We start from the raw sequence: 12,785 nt of genomic DNA on the forward strand, positions 1-12,785 counted from the left end.
ACACAAAGCCATTATTCTATTGAATGGCAACCGGTGGATACACAGGCCAATTGTACCTTCTACCATCTACTGGAAGAGTATTTAATTGTTCTGCCTGTGACTATATGTCACTGGCATCGATAACTGTCGATGAACAAAGATATTGGGCCCTGCCCCAAATAACAAAAATGTACAATTGACTCCCCCGCAAAACGTTTTATACAATATTATTATTGCTTATAGATGCCAGAAGATGGCGGGAAAGGACTAGTTTTGTCTAAATGGAGGCCCGCAACTCACTGCACCACCAGGATGCCGCCAGATGGCTCAAAAACAATACTGTTATTGCATGAAAAACAGCAAATATGTGAATTTTGCTGTGACTAACGGAGGATAGCCCCCCCCCCCCCCCCCCAAAAAAAAAAATCCCATATGAATATGTATCTTTGTTCATCTATCTATGCCAACAACGTATAGTGACAGGCAGAACAATTGAATACTCCTCCATATTTGATATAAATTGATCATATTTTCGGACCAGTTCAATGAATTTGGATAATTTCCTTCACCTGATGATCTGGCACGGCATCGTGATTGGGAATTGGCCCAAGATGACCCCGACATGTTTTTGTTTGTAAAACCGCAGAGTGCTTGAAGACGTGATAAGGCTAAATGCTGCAGTGTCAGCGCCGCGCTCTTTGTTTTCTGGCGCTATCCTGACCTCGTGTGGACAAAAACAGGTATAACGGCCACATTATGTTATTCAGAGAGAATTAGATGATCGAGTCCGTGCAGATTTGTTAAAGCTCCTATAGACTGCTCACAATTTCGATTTGTCAAAAATAGGAATTCATCGATTTATTAGCAGGAAGTATGAACACCGGGAGTTGCAGCCATAATTGTAACCTTTTGGCGATGTGCGCGCGCCCTGCGCCACCCGCCGGTGATGATGATGATGATGATGCTCATGATGATGATGATGGTGATGATGATGATGGGTGGACCGAGCGGAGGTGGACCGGTAGGGCTCATTTCTTCATCTGGCTTCAACGCAGCGTCAGTCACCCCGAATAAGCCCTTGCACCCTGCTACCCCCTCCCTCCTCTCTGCAGCCCTGGCCACAAGACCGGATCACGAGCCCGCCGAAGCCTGACCCGATGTGTTATTTACGCGCCAAACTTCAGCAACTCATCCACCGGATATGGCTGCCGGTCTGAGGAAGCGTGCGCCGGGGGCAGCCCGGGGAGCGGACCCTGCTCCGGCGAGGGATGCTGGAGGAGGAGGAGGAGGAGGAGGAGGAGGAGAAGAGGTGATGCGTGCAAGAAGAAGGAGAAGGAGAAGGAGAAGAGGGCTGGGAATGCATGCAAAGTGTACGCTGTCTGCGGGGATGTTTTTACTCCTGCTCCGGTGTTCTTTGGCCGCAGAGGGTAAGAGATTAAAAAACAAAAACAACACATGCAGATGGATACATCTTCACTATGCGCCTCCTTCAATCTCCTTGCACTGTGTGTGTGTGTGTGTGTGTGTGTGTGAGTGTTGTGTTTCACACGGCATTGTTGTGCACACTATTTGCTGCAGGCTGTACGACTCAGTGGATGAATCTGGGCTCACCTGAATTTAAAATGCTCCGTGCCCATTGTTTCTACGCTCCGTGTCACTTCATTAGGAAAACCTGCACTGATCTAGTGAGATGCAATTTGAGAGTTCTGCACATGTTTATAATGGTTGCAGGGGTGTAGAATTGCACTTCGTCACACTGAGAGGCTGGGAGTAGTCACTTGTCTTTCTCTTCTCGAACCAAAATATTAGAATCGGCTCTCTGTGTGATGCAGTGCAGCAGTCAACAATATTTTTAGTTTAGTATTGGAGTTGGCAGTGGTGCAAAACTGCGTTGCAAACTATGGAGAGCTGGTTGTAATATTTTGCTTAGTGATCATTTTCGAGCAATAGATAGGGAATGTTTTTCCTATCAGGGGCCATTTTAGTTTAAAGTCATCTTGAGGCACATATAAAATTCATGACAGAATGTAACCAATAATGAGAAAATGTTTTACAAGCATCCATCCATCCATTTTCGATACTGCTTGCCCTCATAAGGTCACGACTCACGAGTGAACTGGAGCCTATCCCAGCTGACTTTGGGCGAGAGGCAGGCTACATCCTGGATTGGTTACCAGTCAATCGAGCGATTCTTTATGATAAGAGTTTAATTCGGTCCGCATCTCAAATCATCTTTCGCCATTGAAATGAACGGAAACACCATTAATCCGTTCAGTCTCCCCCTGAAAAACAAAAGAAATTGTGTTTTAAGTAAAAATAGCACTATTGTCCTTTATAAAAAATATAGCGTAATAACAATGAAATATAATGTAAAGAATAAAACAGTTTGTGCATCCTAGTGTGATGCCACAATCCAATTTATTGTGCAGCCTCTTCTGGTGTGTCCGCCATAACCACCAGGTGGGAGTATAATACAGTCATGCAGACTAGTGTTGCCACAATACCAAAATTCTGACTACGATACTATTCCTGCGTTAAATAACTCAATACCAGTACTGCAATAGTACCACGACAAAAATTTAAAACATCAGTGAAAGCAGTGGAATGAAAACTGACAAAACAGCTTCAAATTCTTTTTAGTTTTATTAATACTAATAAAAAAGGATATCCCTGACAAACATTTCATTCTCAGGACATTGAATCAATCGCAGCTGGACTGTTGTGGTCGTCTGAGAAGACGTTTCGCCTCTCAGGCGAATCGCAGGCTTCAGCGGTTCATGCAACAAGGTTTAGTTAGGACTGACTAGCCTGAGTTGGTGTGGAGAAACTCAACTATTTATGCTCCAAGTTAGAGCACCGCCCCAAACCACAAATGGTACAAAGCACAGTCATTAGGATGCCTGGCAGAGAGTCAACAAGAGTCGTTAGTGGAAACTCTCTCAATTTGCGGTTCAGTTGTAAAATGGTAGTCGAGCTACCTCACGACCCAAGGAGGCTGTATTTTTGTGTTATTTGTTGGAGACAATTATTGAGTTTTTTTTGGAATGGATGAAATGACGGCATTGTAAGTGGTTGTGCCACTGACAGTTACAGTATGTCAAATGTGCAATATGCATATTAACTGGGGGGGCTGGCAGTGAATGATTTAAGGCATTTCCCACTTGTCGGCAGACTGGCAGCCAGATCGAGTTAAGACTCAGAGTAGGAGAGCTGTCGTGTTCTATTATTATCATATATATATATATATATATATATATATATATATATATATGTATTTTTTAAATACAGGCAGCCTACTAAAAAAATTGGTATCGTTCCATTTTTGACAGTGAAAAATCGAAGTCCTTCCATTGCAAGGAAACCAATGTGAAATTGACGACGGCTGGATGTTGTGAAGTTTACTGTCGCCATCTAGCTGTGGGGGTGTGAACCACACTTGTATCTCAAAGTATCTCAAGACAGCAATTCTGCTAAGTAACGCATGGCATGGCACGCTAAGCATGTATTTTGGAAAAGTCGTAGCAATTCACATTCACACCTATAAGGAGTTTAGCATCTTCAATTAATATAACATGCAAGTTTGTGAGGATGCGAGCATGGGGAGAGCATTCAAACACCATACTGGAGATGCAGAACCCCAGGATTGTGAGGCAGATGTGTTACCCACTAGTCTGCTGAAATACCGAATTGCATCGCCGGCCATATATGGCCCACACTCTGTTGGTTCTCCACCTATTTACCCTATCAGAAGTATCTAATGCAGTTTTCCACCATTACAAACTATAACCACAGTAGTAAACACATGTTAATTAACACATTCTAAGCTTTCTCAAAGCTCTTTGTGGAGATGTACCTAATGAAGTGGCCGGTGAGTATATGGTCCTCTTTTGTCATACTCACGACACAAACCCTCATTTCCTCCGTCCACTCTCATTACAAGCTCTACTTTGCTTTACTGTCAACTTTTTAAAAATTGCTTGAAAATCCTCTTTTTTTTTAAATTTTATTTTATTTTTTTAGAAATATTTCCGTTAACTATGATCATTGTCTGTAATAGGCTGAAGGGAGTTATTCTGGGAATTCAAAGCAGTGCAGTCGCATCTGGGTCAGCACTAATGACACACACAATGTTGCCCAGAGTAGGTTTATATCTGGGGTCAAGGTTGGCTGTAAAAACAAGGTTTGCTCACGGATTAAGCTGCATAATGTTTTTATTCTTGTACGACGTTGACACAGCGCAGTACATTTGACCCCACACAACAAAACAAAACAAGTGCATACGAGTGAGTGCTACTGGGGTACATGTTTAATACTACTGGATGTGCTGACTGTTTGGAAGGGGCCTGAGACGAAAGAAGCGTTGCCTCAGCACAGGTGACTACCTGTACCGCCACCACTGCTGCACACACACTACAAATTTTGACAACCAGCATTAGAAACAACGGGCTGCAAAGATGTTCATTACAGTGCACTGTTTCTTTTGCTGACAGTAGCAAATATAGTGTGCCCCCGCATATTTGCACATTTTTTTTTACAACCTATTTTCCGGTATTTGGTGAAGAACTCACCTATTCCCTGTATTCGTGCTTAGGGTTAGGCCAATGCTTTGCGCCATCTTGTAGCATTTTAGTGCCAAGGAACTATGCTGACGTGAGTTAGGCAGATTCATTTAGACAAAAGTAGTGCTTTGCAACCATCTTGTGGCACGTATAGGCAATTATAAACCTTCTGGGGCGTGTCAGTTACTCGGGAGTTTCGCTATTTACGGCAGGGCTGTTATGAATTGTACAAACAACTAATACTTTTTGATTTATTATCAGACTTCACACCTGAAAGAAACAAAATAGATCACATGTTGCCAGGCCACTTGTTGCTTGGCAGAATTCAGTCAACAGAATTGTCTGATGTCATGGACAGGAACAAGAAGTCAGACAGTCACACACACACACAATAAATGCTAAAAAAAAATGGCAATATATCACTCCGTATTAAATATAAAATAGATATTAGAAAGCAAGAAAATCACTATCATCTGGTGGGGCACTGGCTCTATGTTTCACAAAATGGTTCACGGTCACCACCTGGGATTGGCATTTGATGCAATACCTTCGGTCAACGAGAAAATGACTGGTCAATTAATTGATATTTGAAAAAACCTAAACATAATTTTAACTAGTTTAGAAGGCAGAAAATATGAAAGGTCTGTGTGGCTGTAGACTACAAACTACAGACTGAAGCGAACAGTGCCTCTGCTGGTTGCAGCCTATCACTGCACTCTATTTTGGGTCAAATCCTTTTATGACAGAATTCTTAATGATCAATGAATCGATCAAATGATTATCATGCCCATCCCTACTCATCCTTCTGGGGCAGACCTCAGACTGTTTGCCAGTCATTCTCAGGGCACAAACAACCATGCACACCAACCTAATGGCTGATAGTCTTGAGTCTTGAAATTAAACATGCGTGTTGTATTTGAGGCGGATTACATAGAGAAAACCCATGCAAACTCCACACAGAAAGGTCTGAACTGAAATTCAAAGCATGAATCTTTTAATTGTGAGCACAATCTGGCTTTTGTTATGGATAATTGCATTTCAAGATCAGTTTTGCTCGACTTGATAATTTCAAAGGAAATTAGACGAACGATTGATTTACCTTTGAGCGGGATAAATCTTAGCAACACAAGTGTCAACGCGACCGCGCAAGCTTCAAATGCATGCACGCCCTTAAGCAAAGTACTCCCCAAACAAAACATCCACAAATGAGGGCAACATGCTGATGTGGGAATGCCATTATCATATTTTGCCATGAAAACACTACAATCTTACATAACTTCAAAGTGGTTACAAATTGGGCTTTTTAAAAAAATCATTCCATTTTTTTAAAGTGACCTCTGACAATACATCCATTGATTCGTAGGTTGGATTTTACAACTAATAGCCTACGGATATTTGGCTATAATAGTGTAGAATTTTCTTTCATGTTTTGTGTGAAATATGACATCCCTCCCTATTCCAGTGTGTTTGTATTCAATCTGTAAAAGCTAAGGTTGTCAAAAAATTATGGAAAGACTCACTGCCCTTTTTCATGTTAACAAAAGTACATCTTAAAACAAACAAACAAACAAATTGTTTTACATTTCAATCCTGAACCATAGATATGGATGTTAGTGAGCATTATCCGTCTCAAAGTGTCAAAACCCTGACTGACAGGTGATCCATCCGGTGTGAACCATGCCTTCTCGCTTTAATGCCACACTCGTACTGGGCCAGTTTTCTAATATCATGCTGCACCACAGGGCCTTCACAACTTCAGATTTAAAAATCAAATCAAATAAATAAATTCAACACAAATGAAAGCCGGCTCGATGTTAACTAATAGTTGATGAGGTCATTGATATTGTTTCAGTACAGTGCTAAAATTGGGAAAAAAAATACAGGAGGAGGGAATGATTTGCAATAATCTATATTCAGAAGGGACATCTCAGTGACACAATTTCCACAGAACAGAACACAAGAGCATCGATGTAGAATGGGTAAAAGCTCGACCACTGTGGCGTGATCTTATTTCCACCCAGAGGGGGGAAAAAAAAAAATAATCCTCTTGCTTGGTGTGCTTGCTGCTGGGAGAGCCGCATACTGTTTGCACAATTTGGCCAAACGACAAAACCTCTCCTTGTTCTGGGCCCACCACAGCAGCGAGTTCTGCATGGTGAGATTATTTGCGGTGGTTGCAAATAATCACAACCCCCACCCCCTTACCTTACTCTCCCTCACATACCAAAGCTGTGCATTCGGAAATGGAAGACACTCATTTGCTTGCCGCAAGCGGCTCTGCCTCCTCCTTAAACCGAAAACACGTGATTAGCGACGAGTTGACATCATGCGCTGAACGTGAGTGTGCAGTCGAAAAGTCGACAAATTGGCAAATTGGCTAGTCTGCACAACCTCTTCTCTGCCCTCTCCGTGTCCAAACCCATTTATGTATTCAATGAACTGGTATATTACTGCAACTTTCCTTACTTTTTTCGTTGGAGCATATATTCAAGTCGTTCTGTTATTTTGAGTCACAGAGGAGTATTAGGGCCACACTGAAAAGAACAAAAATATTAATATTTTGGGAAAAAAGTTGCGTAATTAAAGTCGTAATTTTACAGCCACTGCCAAATCGCTGCCGTCGGATGGAATTCTTGCATCGCCGAAACCATCCCTTTTCAGAAAAAAACCCCAGCATGTTTGTTGAGCCATTAACATCACCGACGAGACGAAGACATTTTCAACACTTAACCAATAGTATTGATTTGTGAAAAACTATTAAATTTACCAAATTTGGGACAGAAGGTTTCCGCTCGCCACTGTCAATATATTCATCAGCTTTATTCTTGTATCATTTTTTTAGCGTGCACATCAAACTCCTCCGTGTTATTACGTAAGGTAGCAGAACGTATGAGCTGATTGATGACACGTCTACATGGGATGCCGGCGCATGTGCCCACCTCTTCCAACTGTGCTGGGTCCAGTGTCTCGTGCTTGAGTGCGGCACAAGATGATGTTTACACTAGTCAAGCATTTCGGACTGTAGGCGTCAGGTGTGCTCTATGCGTGTATGAGCAGTATGGGCTTCAGCTTCCCTGTGCGCTTGTACAGTAAAAGCAGGAGAGAAAAAGGACAGATGATTGTCCACATGATGTTTTCACAAGAGTAGTGATGTTAAAACAGTGTCTCATTCTTGAATTGAATTTTGACCAGTGCTTTTACTTTTTTAAAGGCTTAAAGGTATGGTAGATAATGGTGCTTTCATCCTCTTGGAATGTATGAGAAAAGTTGTGTTAGAAGTTTTTTAAATTTTATTTATAGAACATTTTTAGATGCTGCTCTTGTATTAGATGCCATTTAGCTGTAACAGTGTACTGTATCTGATGTTATGACTGTGTTTATTGTTGGCTGCTAGTCTGTGTGAGTTTATGAATGAAAGACCTCGTTGCCGAATTAACTTCACAGGCTCACAATTCCTTCCCTTTTTGTACAATCTAATGTTAATTTCTGTCACACCTTAACCCTCCTGCAAGTAAGAGGCATTGAATGTCATTTCCTATTGTACTAGGATGACGACAAGTATATTTAATTGATTTGCTTTGTTTGGTTAATTCCTTTTTATTAACCATGCTGTTGACAGCAGCAGTAAAATGGTCCTGAACGATCTTATTCAGCAGTTTGGCTGTGTCATGTTAAACTCTCCTGCTTCATAACTTTCAGTTCATGAACTGGGTGTCATTGAAATGAGTTAAGCATATGAGAAGTCATTTTCTACTTGTAATGGCCTTTCTCCTCACGCTAACTCAAAGTGCAGCAGTTGACCAAGGAAGTGCACATCACAGTTGTTTTTTCTTCCCCTGTTTCTGCCAGCGTGAGCCCTTTCAAAGCTGCCACTAATGTTAAAACAGTTTCCTGGAAGTCGGTTTACACAAACAACAACCGTGATTCACCCGCGCTAGCACGTGTCCGACCCCGTTTCCCTCATTTTACCTCGTTTAGTCCACAGCGGTTAATTAAGTTGGGTGTAAGCTAAAGATGAATGTACCTCGTCCAGATCGATGTTTGTCTCCGTAGATGCGGCTTGTGCCTCATCACTAAGTCAATATGCAAACGCGTTAAAAACAGCGACTTGCTGTTCAAAACGTCAACGTTTAGATTCCGCTCACACGTCTTCATCTGTCTGGAGTTCTTGCAGGCCAAGCGTTTCAGCCCCCAAATTGAAAACGCTGGTGTCAAGTAATTAAACATTTATCGGTGCTGGAAATTATCTCTTGAGAGGTTTCTGTTTGTCATATCCTAATGCAGTTAAAAAGGTCTAGCTCTTCTCCGTTGAATGCTTGCATCCCTTCTAGAACCCACACATGCAATGAAAAAGGCAAACATGCCTTCTAATTAGTACAGCGGACCATCTGCTCGGTATTATCCCCAGTATAGTTCAGTGCAATCAAGGGAATATTTGTGTTTGTGTGTTATGAACTACATCCATGTTTCTCTCCAGCATTGCTCTGTGCATTTTAGTGCTCGTGCATAATGGCACACATCGCTTTGGCTGTGGTGGTGCCTCACCAAGGCCAGCGGCTCTGATTTATAGACACAGAAAAAAATATACATTACTCTGGACCACAATGATGTTATGTAGTTTTTGCTTTGTAATCCTTTATGGGGCAAGAAACCATATTAGATAACTGATGGACCCTGCATGAATCATTATGCGACCGTAGAATGACATGTTTCCTCTCAGCCAATCAGCAAAGAAATTAAATAAAAAATATCTACCCATCCGCTCTCTATAGCGCTTGTCCTTATTAGCGTTGGGGGTGAGCTGGAGCCTACCTCAAATCTTCAATCGTCAGTCACATGGCACATTTATATACTGTATAACCATTCACACTCACATTCACAAAAATGGACAATTTGGAGCCTTCCATGAAACTAACATACATATTTTTGGAATGTGGGAGGAAGCTGAAGTACCTGAAGAAAACCAACACAGGCACAGGGAGAACATTCAACTCCATTCAGGAAGGCCAGAACCGAAATTCGAACTCAGAATCTCTCGACTGTGAGGCAGACATGCTCACCACTACTTCTCTTTGTAGTTGCTGTTTTGTAACCTATTTTCCATTAAATGTAGCATGGTCACACGATTTTAATTAGAGGTTACTATGAATGGCACTTTGTTGTTCCGTGACCTGACCTGATTTTGGAATTCTCATGACCACAACTAACAAATAATTCTCGCATTGTCATGTAAAAGCAGAAAACAAAATTGTTTTGTGTACCTTCATTGTTTTACATATATGCTTGGATGGGCTTATACTGTAGGCAGTATCTGACATGATAACATGTTTTTTGGCGCTTCAAGTAGAAGCAAGATTTGTATTTGCTCCAAGATTCCCGCTACAGTTGAGAAGTGTAATTTATTATCTTTAGTCTTTTACCTTAGCGCTGATGCAACTGATAAAATAACTAGATAACATAATTGGCTGGTCCAGCATAATTACCAACCATTCATGTAGATGCTTCAAGTAACCATGCCAATACTCCCTTATTACAGGCCATATTATTACACCCCCCCCCCCCCCCCCCCCCAAAAAAAGCATACTCTGGCTTTAAACTAAAAGGGAAAAGAGAAATATTCATGATATTGAAATATTAATTTCCGCCATTTCATAGTCTTGAATTATTCTCTGTTTCAAAGTTATTCATGGGATTTCATTGCATAAACCAACATGTCAATCAGTATTGTATCTAACCTCAGGAAGTCATAAGGTGACCCCATGTAGTGTCCTCACTCAGTCCCTAAAGTTTTACTTATGAGGCCGACTTGTGGATTAAATTGCAATTTCTTTTCTATATTTCTTTTTTTTATTTTAAAGTCTCATTATTCCTGGTTTCTTGCATTCGTGTGCAGGAGTTGAGAGTGGCGGAGCCCATTTGCTACATCAGTGCCGGTGAAGCATCTCAAACTCAGAGCGCATTAAAGGGAGAGTTCAACACTTGTTGAAGTGTTATTAATGAGTAATCAAGCTTTCCGAAAAGTCCTGCGGCCTGCATGTTTAAACACTTTTAGTGCTTCTCACATTTGGAAGTAATTTGAACAGCTTTCACCAAGTTCATTAGAGGATATGCCTTGTGATTGACTTGTGTGACCAGTTCGGGGTGTACCCTGCTCTGGCTCACCTGTGACCTTGAACAGGATATACTGGAGAAAATGAGTGGATGACTGGAAGGATATTAGATGATACAGGGAGCCATATATGACACCTTTAATATAAATGCATAAATATGTCATCATAGCAAACCTTAACCTGAATGGCACTCAGTAGATCTCAGACCTCCCCCTAAGATGAACATTTCTTAAGATGAATTACTAACTGAAAACTATGACTATGGGTGATACAGTTCTCCTCCAGTGCTGTAGATGGCAGTAATAGCGCATTACTAAGAACAGCAAACCTTTTTGAAATGCTTGAATCGATGGGTCACTGCCCCACTTGTTCCCACTCAAAAATAAAAATAAAATAATGTGATCTGCACTTTTTAAATTAAGGCTCTTCACCAAAACCAAAATGCCCTTTATATACCCGAATGTTATCGTTGAGCTTTCAGTGCATTATTCTGGGGCAGGGGTCATCAACATGGTGTCCATGGGCAACAGGTCGCCCCTCAAGGACCACATGAGTAGTCCACGGGCCTGTTTGAAAAATAGCTCAGTTAGTCAGTGTTTGTGGTTAGTGAACATGCGACATTGTGTAAAATATTGCATGTTGATATTCACAATGGTGCCGTACGATACTTTATGAGTGACCCGATAGGCACATTTTAATTTTTTTTAATTTATTTTATTTTTTTTGCTTTGACTTGCGACCACAAACTTGCGATATGGCCGCTGTATGGTGGCAGCTGACTCATCTCACTTCATAACACTCAGAAATGTGGCTGATAGAATTCATAAATAGGATAGAATAGGCACACGGGCTAATAAATAGCATCTATGTGGCGGTGCTGTTATCCTCTAAGCAACGGATATCTGATCACAAAAGGTGCAGCAGGTTACACATGCGGACAATATAATTATATTATATATATAATACTCACAGGCATATCATTTTTATCCCCTTGCAAAAAAATGACTGATATTACTGCTGTACTGAGAACCCGAGAGAGGAGCTGATTTTCCAGTACATTATAACCGTGTCTGCCTGATACTGCTCCTTAGGTGGCCACCGCGTGCACGACACAATGAGCAGCATTGCAGCAGAAAGTGTGACAAATACTGTTTAATTCTAATTGTAATTGTTTCATCTTTTTGTAGTCTATTATATTATTGTTATCATTAGATTATATATAATATTAATGTTACTTCTCTTATTAAAAAAAACATTGCAAATATTTTTTGGGGCAAGGAATGGCATTTCCATTCCTCTTAAAGGGGAAAGATGATTGTAGATGCAAGTGTTACGTTGTTAAATTAGTGTTGATGATTATTGTGAGGGGCGGCACGGTGGGTGGACGACTGGTTAGCACGTCTGCCTCACAGTTCGGAGAACCCGGGTTCAAATCCGGCTTCACCTGTGTGGAGTTTGCATGTTCTCCCTTTGCCTGTGTGGGTTTGTTTGATTCATGCTTTCTCTTTAGTGCTTTGTGGTCCCCCAGTTAGTGTTCAAATGACACGGCTGGCTCCCAGAGGACCAGTTCACCCGAGGCGTAATCTCAATGTGCTTCTGCACTGCCTCTGGAAAGATGGCTCTTTGCACATTTGCAAACAAATCAATGTTGCATGCTACAGTGTAACAAACAGCAGAAATTATTTCCTGTCATCCATCAGGGATGTGCTGTTACATCATTTCATTGTGTAGGTGTGATGTTTGTCTGAGATTGCCACTCCCTTGATTTGCAGAGAGGGGACATTACAGCATCGTCCCAGGATACATTGAATTTATAGGAATTCATATCCCACTGCAGTGATTTTGTGCAGAACACAGGTCACAGTTTTTATTTGGAACATGTTCTCATTTTGTGTTTTTATGAAAATATTATGACATATGGACTTTCATACAATCTTCTCATGTGGCATTACTCCACTCGGCACCATTACTGAAATCAGTAAAATGCTGGCATTGAAAAAGGAGTTCAGAACATTTAGATAGCGTCTCCTTTTCCAATATGTTGGAGTCCAGAAGTTGTCTAGTGGGAAAACGTGGCTTTCTTTGTGCATTAATTTTTAGTTTCTGTTGTGACTGCTTGATTCCTTATTTTTAACAG

At 41.2% G+C, this 12,785-nt stretch overlaps 1 protein-coding gene across 3 annotated transcripts in view; it reads left to right on the plus strand.

The window, feature by feature from the left end:
* The first annotated feature begins 610 nt into the window (after nucleotides 1-610).
* kiaa1549lb (KIAA1549-like b) overlaps nucleotides 611-12,785 on the plus strand; it is a 63,796-nt gene continuing 51,621 nt past the window's right edge. The window contains exons 1-2 of one of the 3 annotated variants that reach the window (XM_061766042.1): nucleotides 611-1,000; nucleotides 1,092-1,406. In XM_061766042.1, the coding sequence (XP_061622026.1) occupies nucleotides 1,181-1,406 (226 nt within the window). In that variant the 5' untranslated portion in view covers nucleotides 611-1,000; nucleotides 1,092-1,180. Of the gene's footprint in view, nucleotides 1,407-12,785 lie in introns of all 3 variants that reach the window. The other 2 variants (XM_061766041.1, XM_061766044.1) reach the window with 2 other exon arrangements.

The sequence above is a fragment of the Phyllopteryx taeniolatus genome, chromosome 2 (genome assembly GCF_024500385.1).
Source record: "Phyllopteryx taeniolatus isolate TA_2022b chromosome 2, UOR_Ptae_1.2, whole genome shotgun sequence".
In the NCBI taxonomy this organism is placed as follows: domain Eukaryota; kingdom Metazoa; phylum Chordata; class Actinopteri; order Syngnathiformes; family Syngnathidae; genus Phyllopteryx; species Phyllopteryx taeniolatus.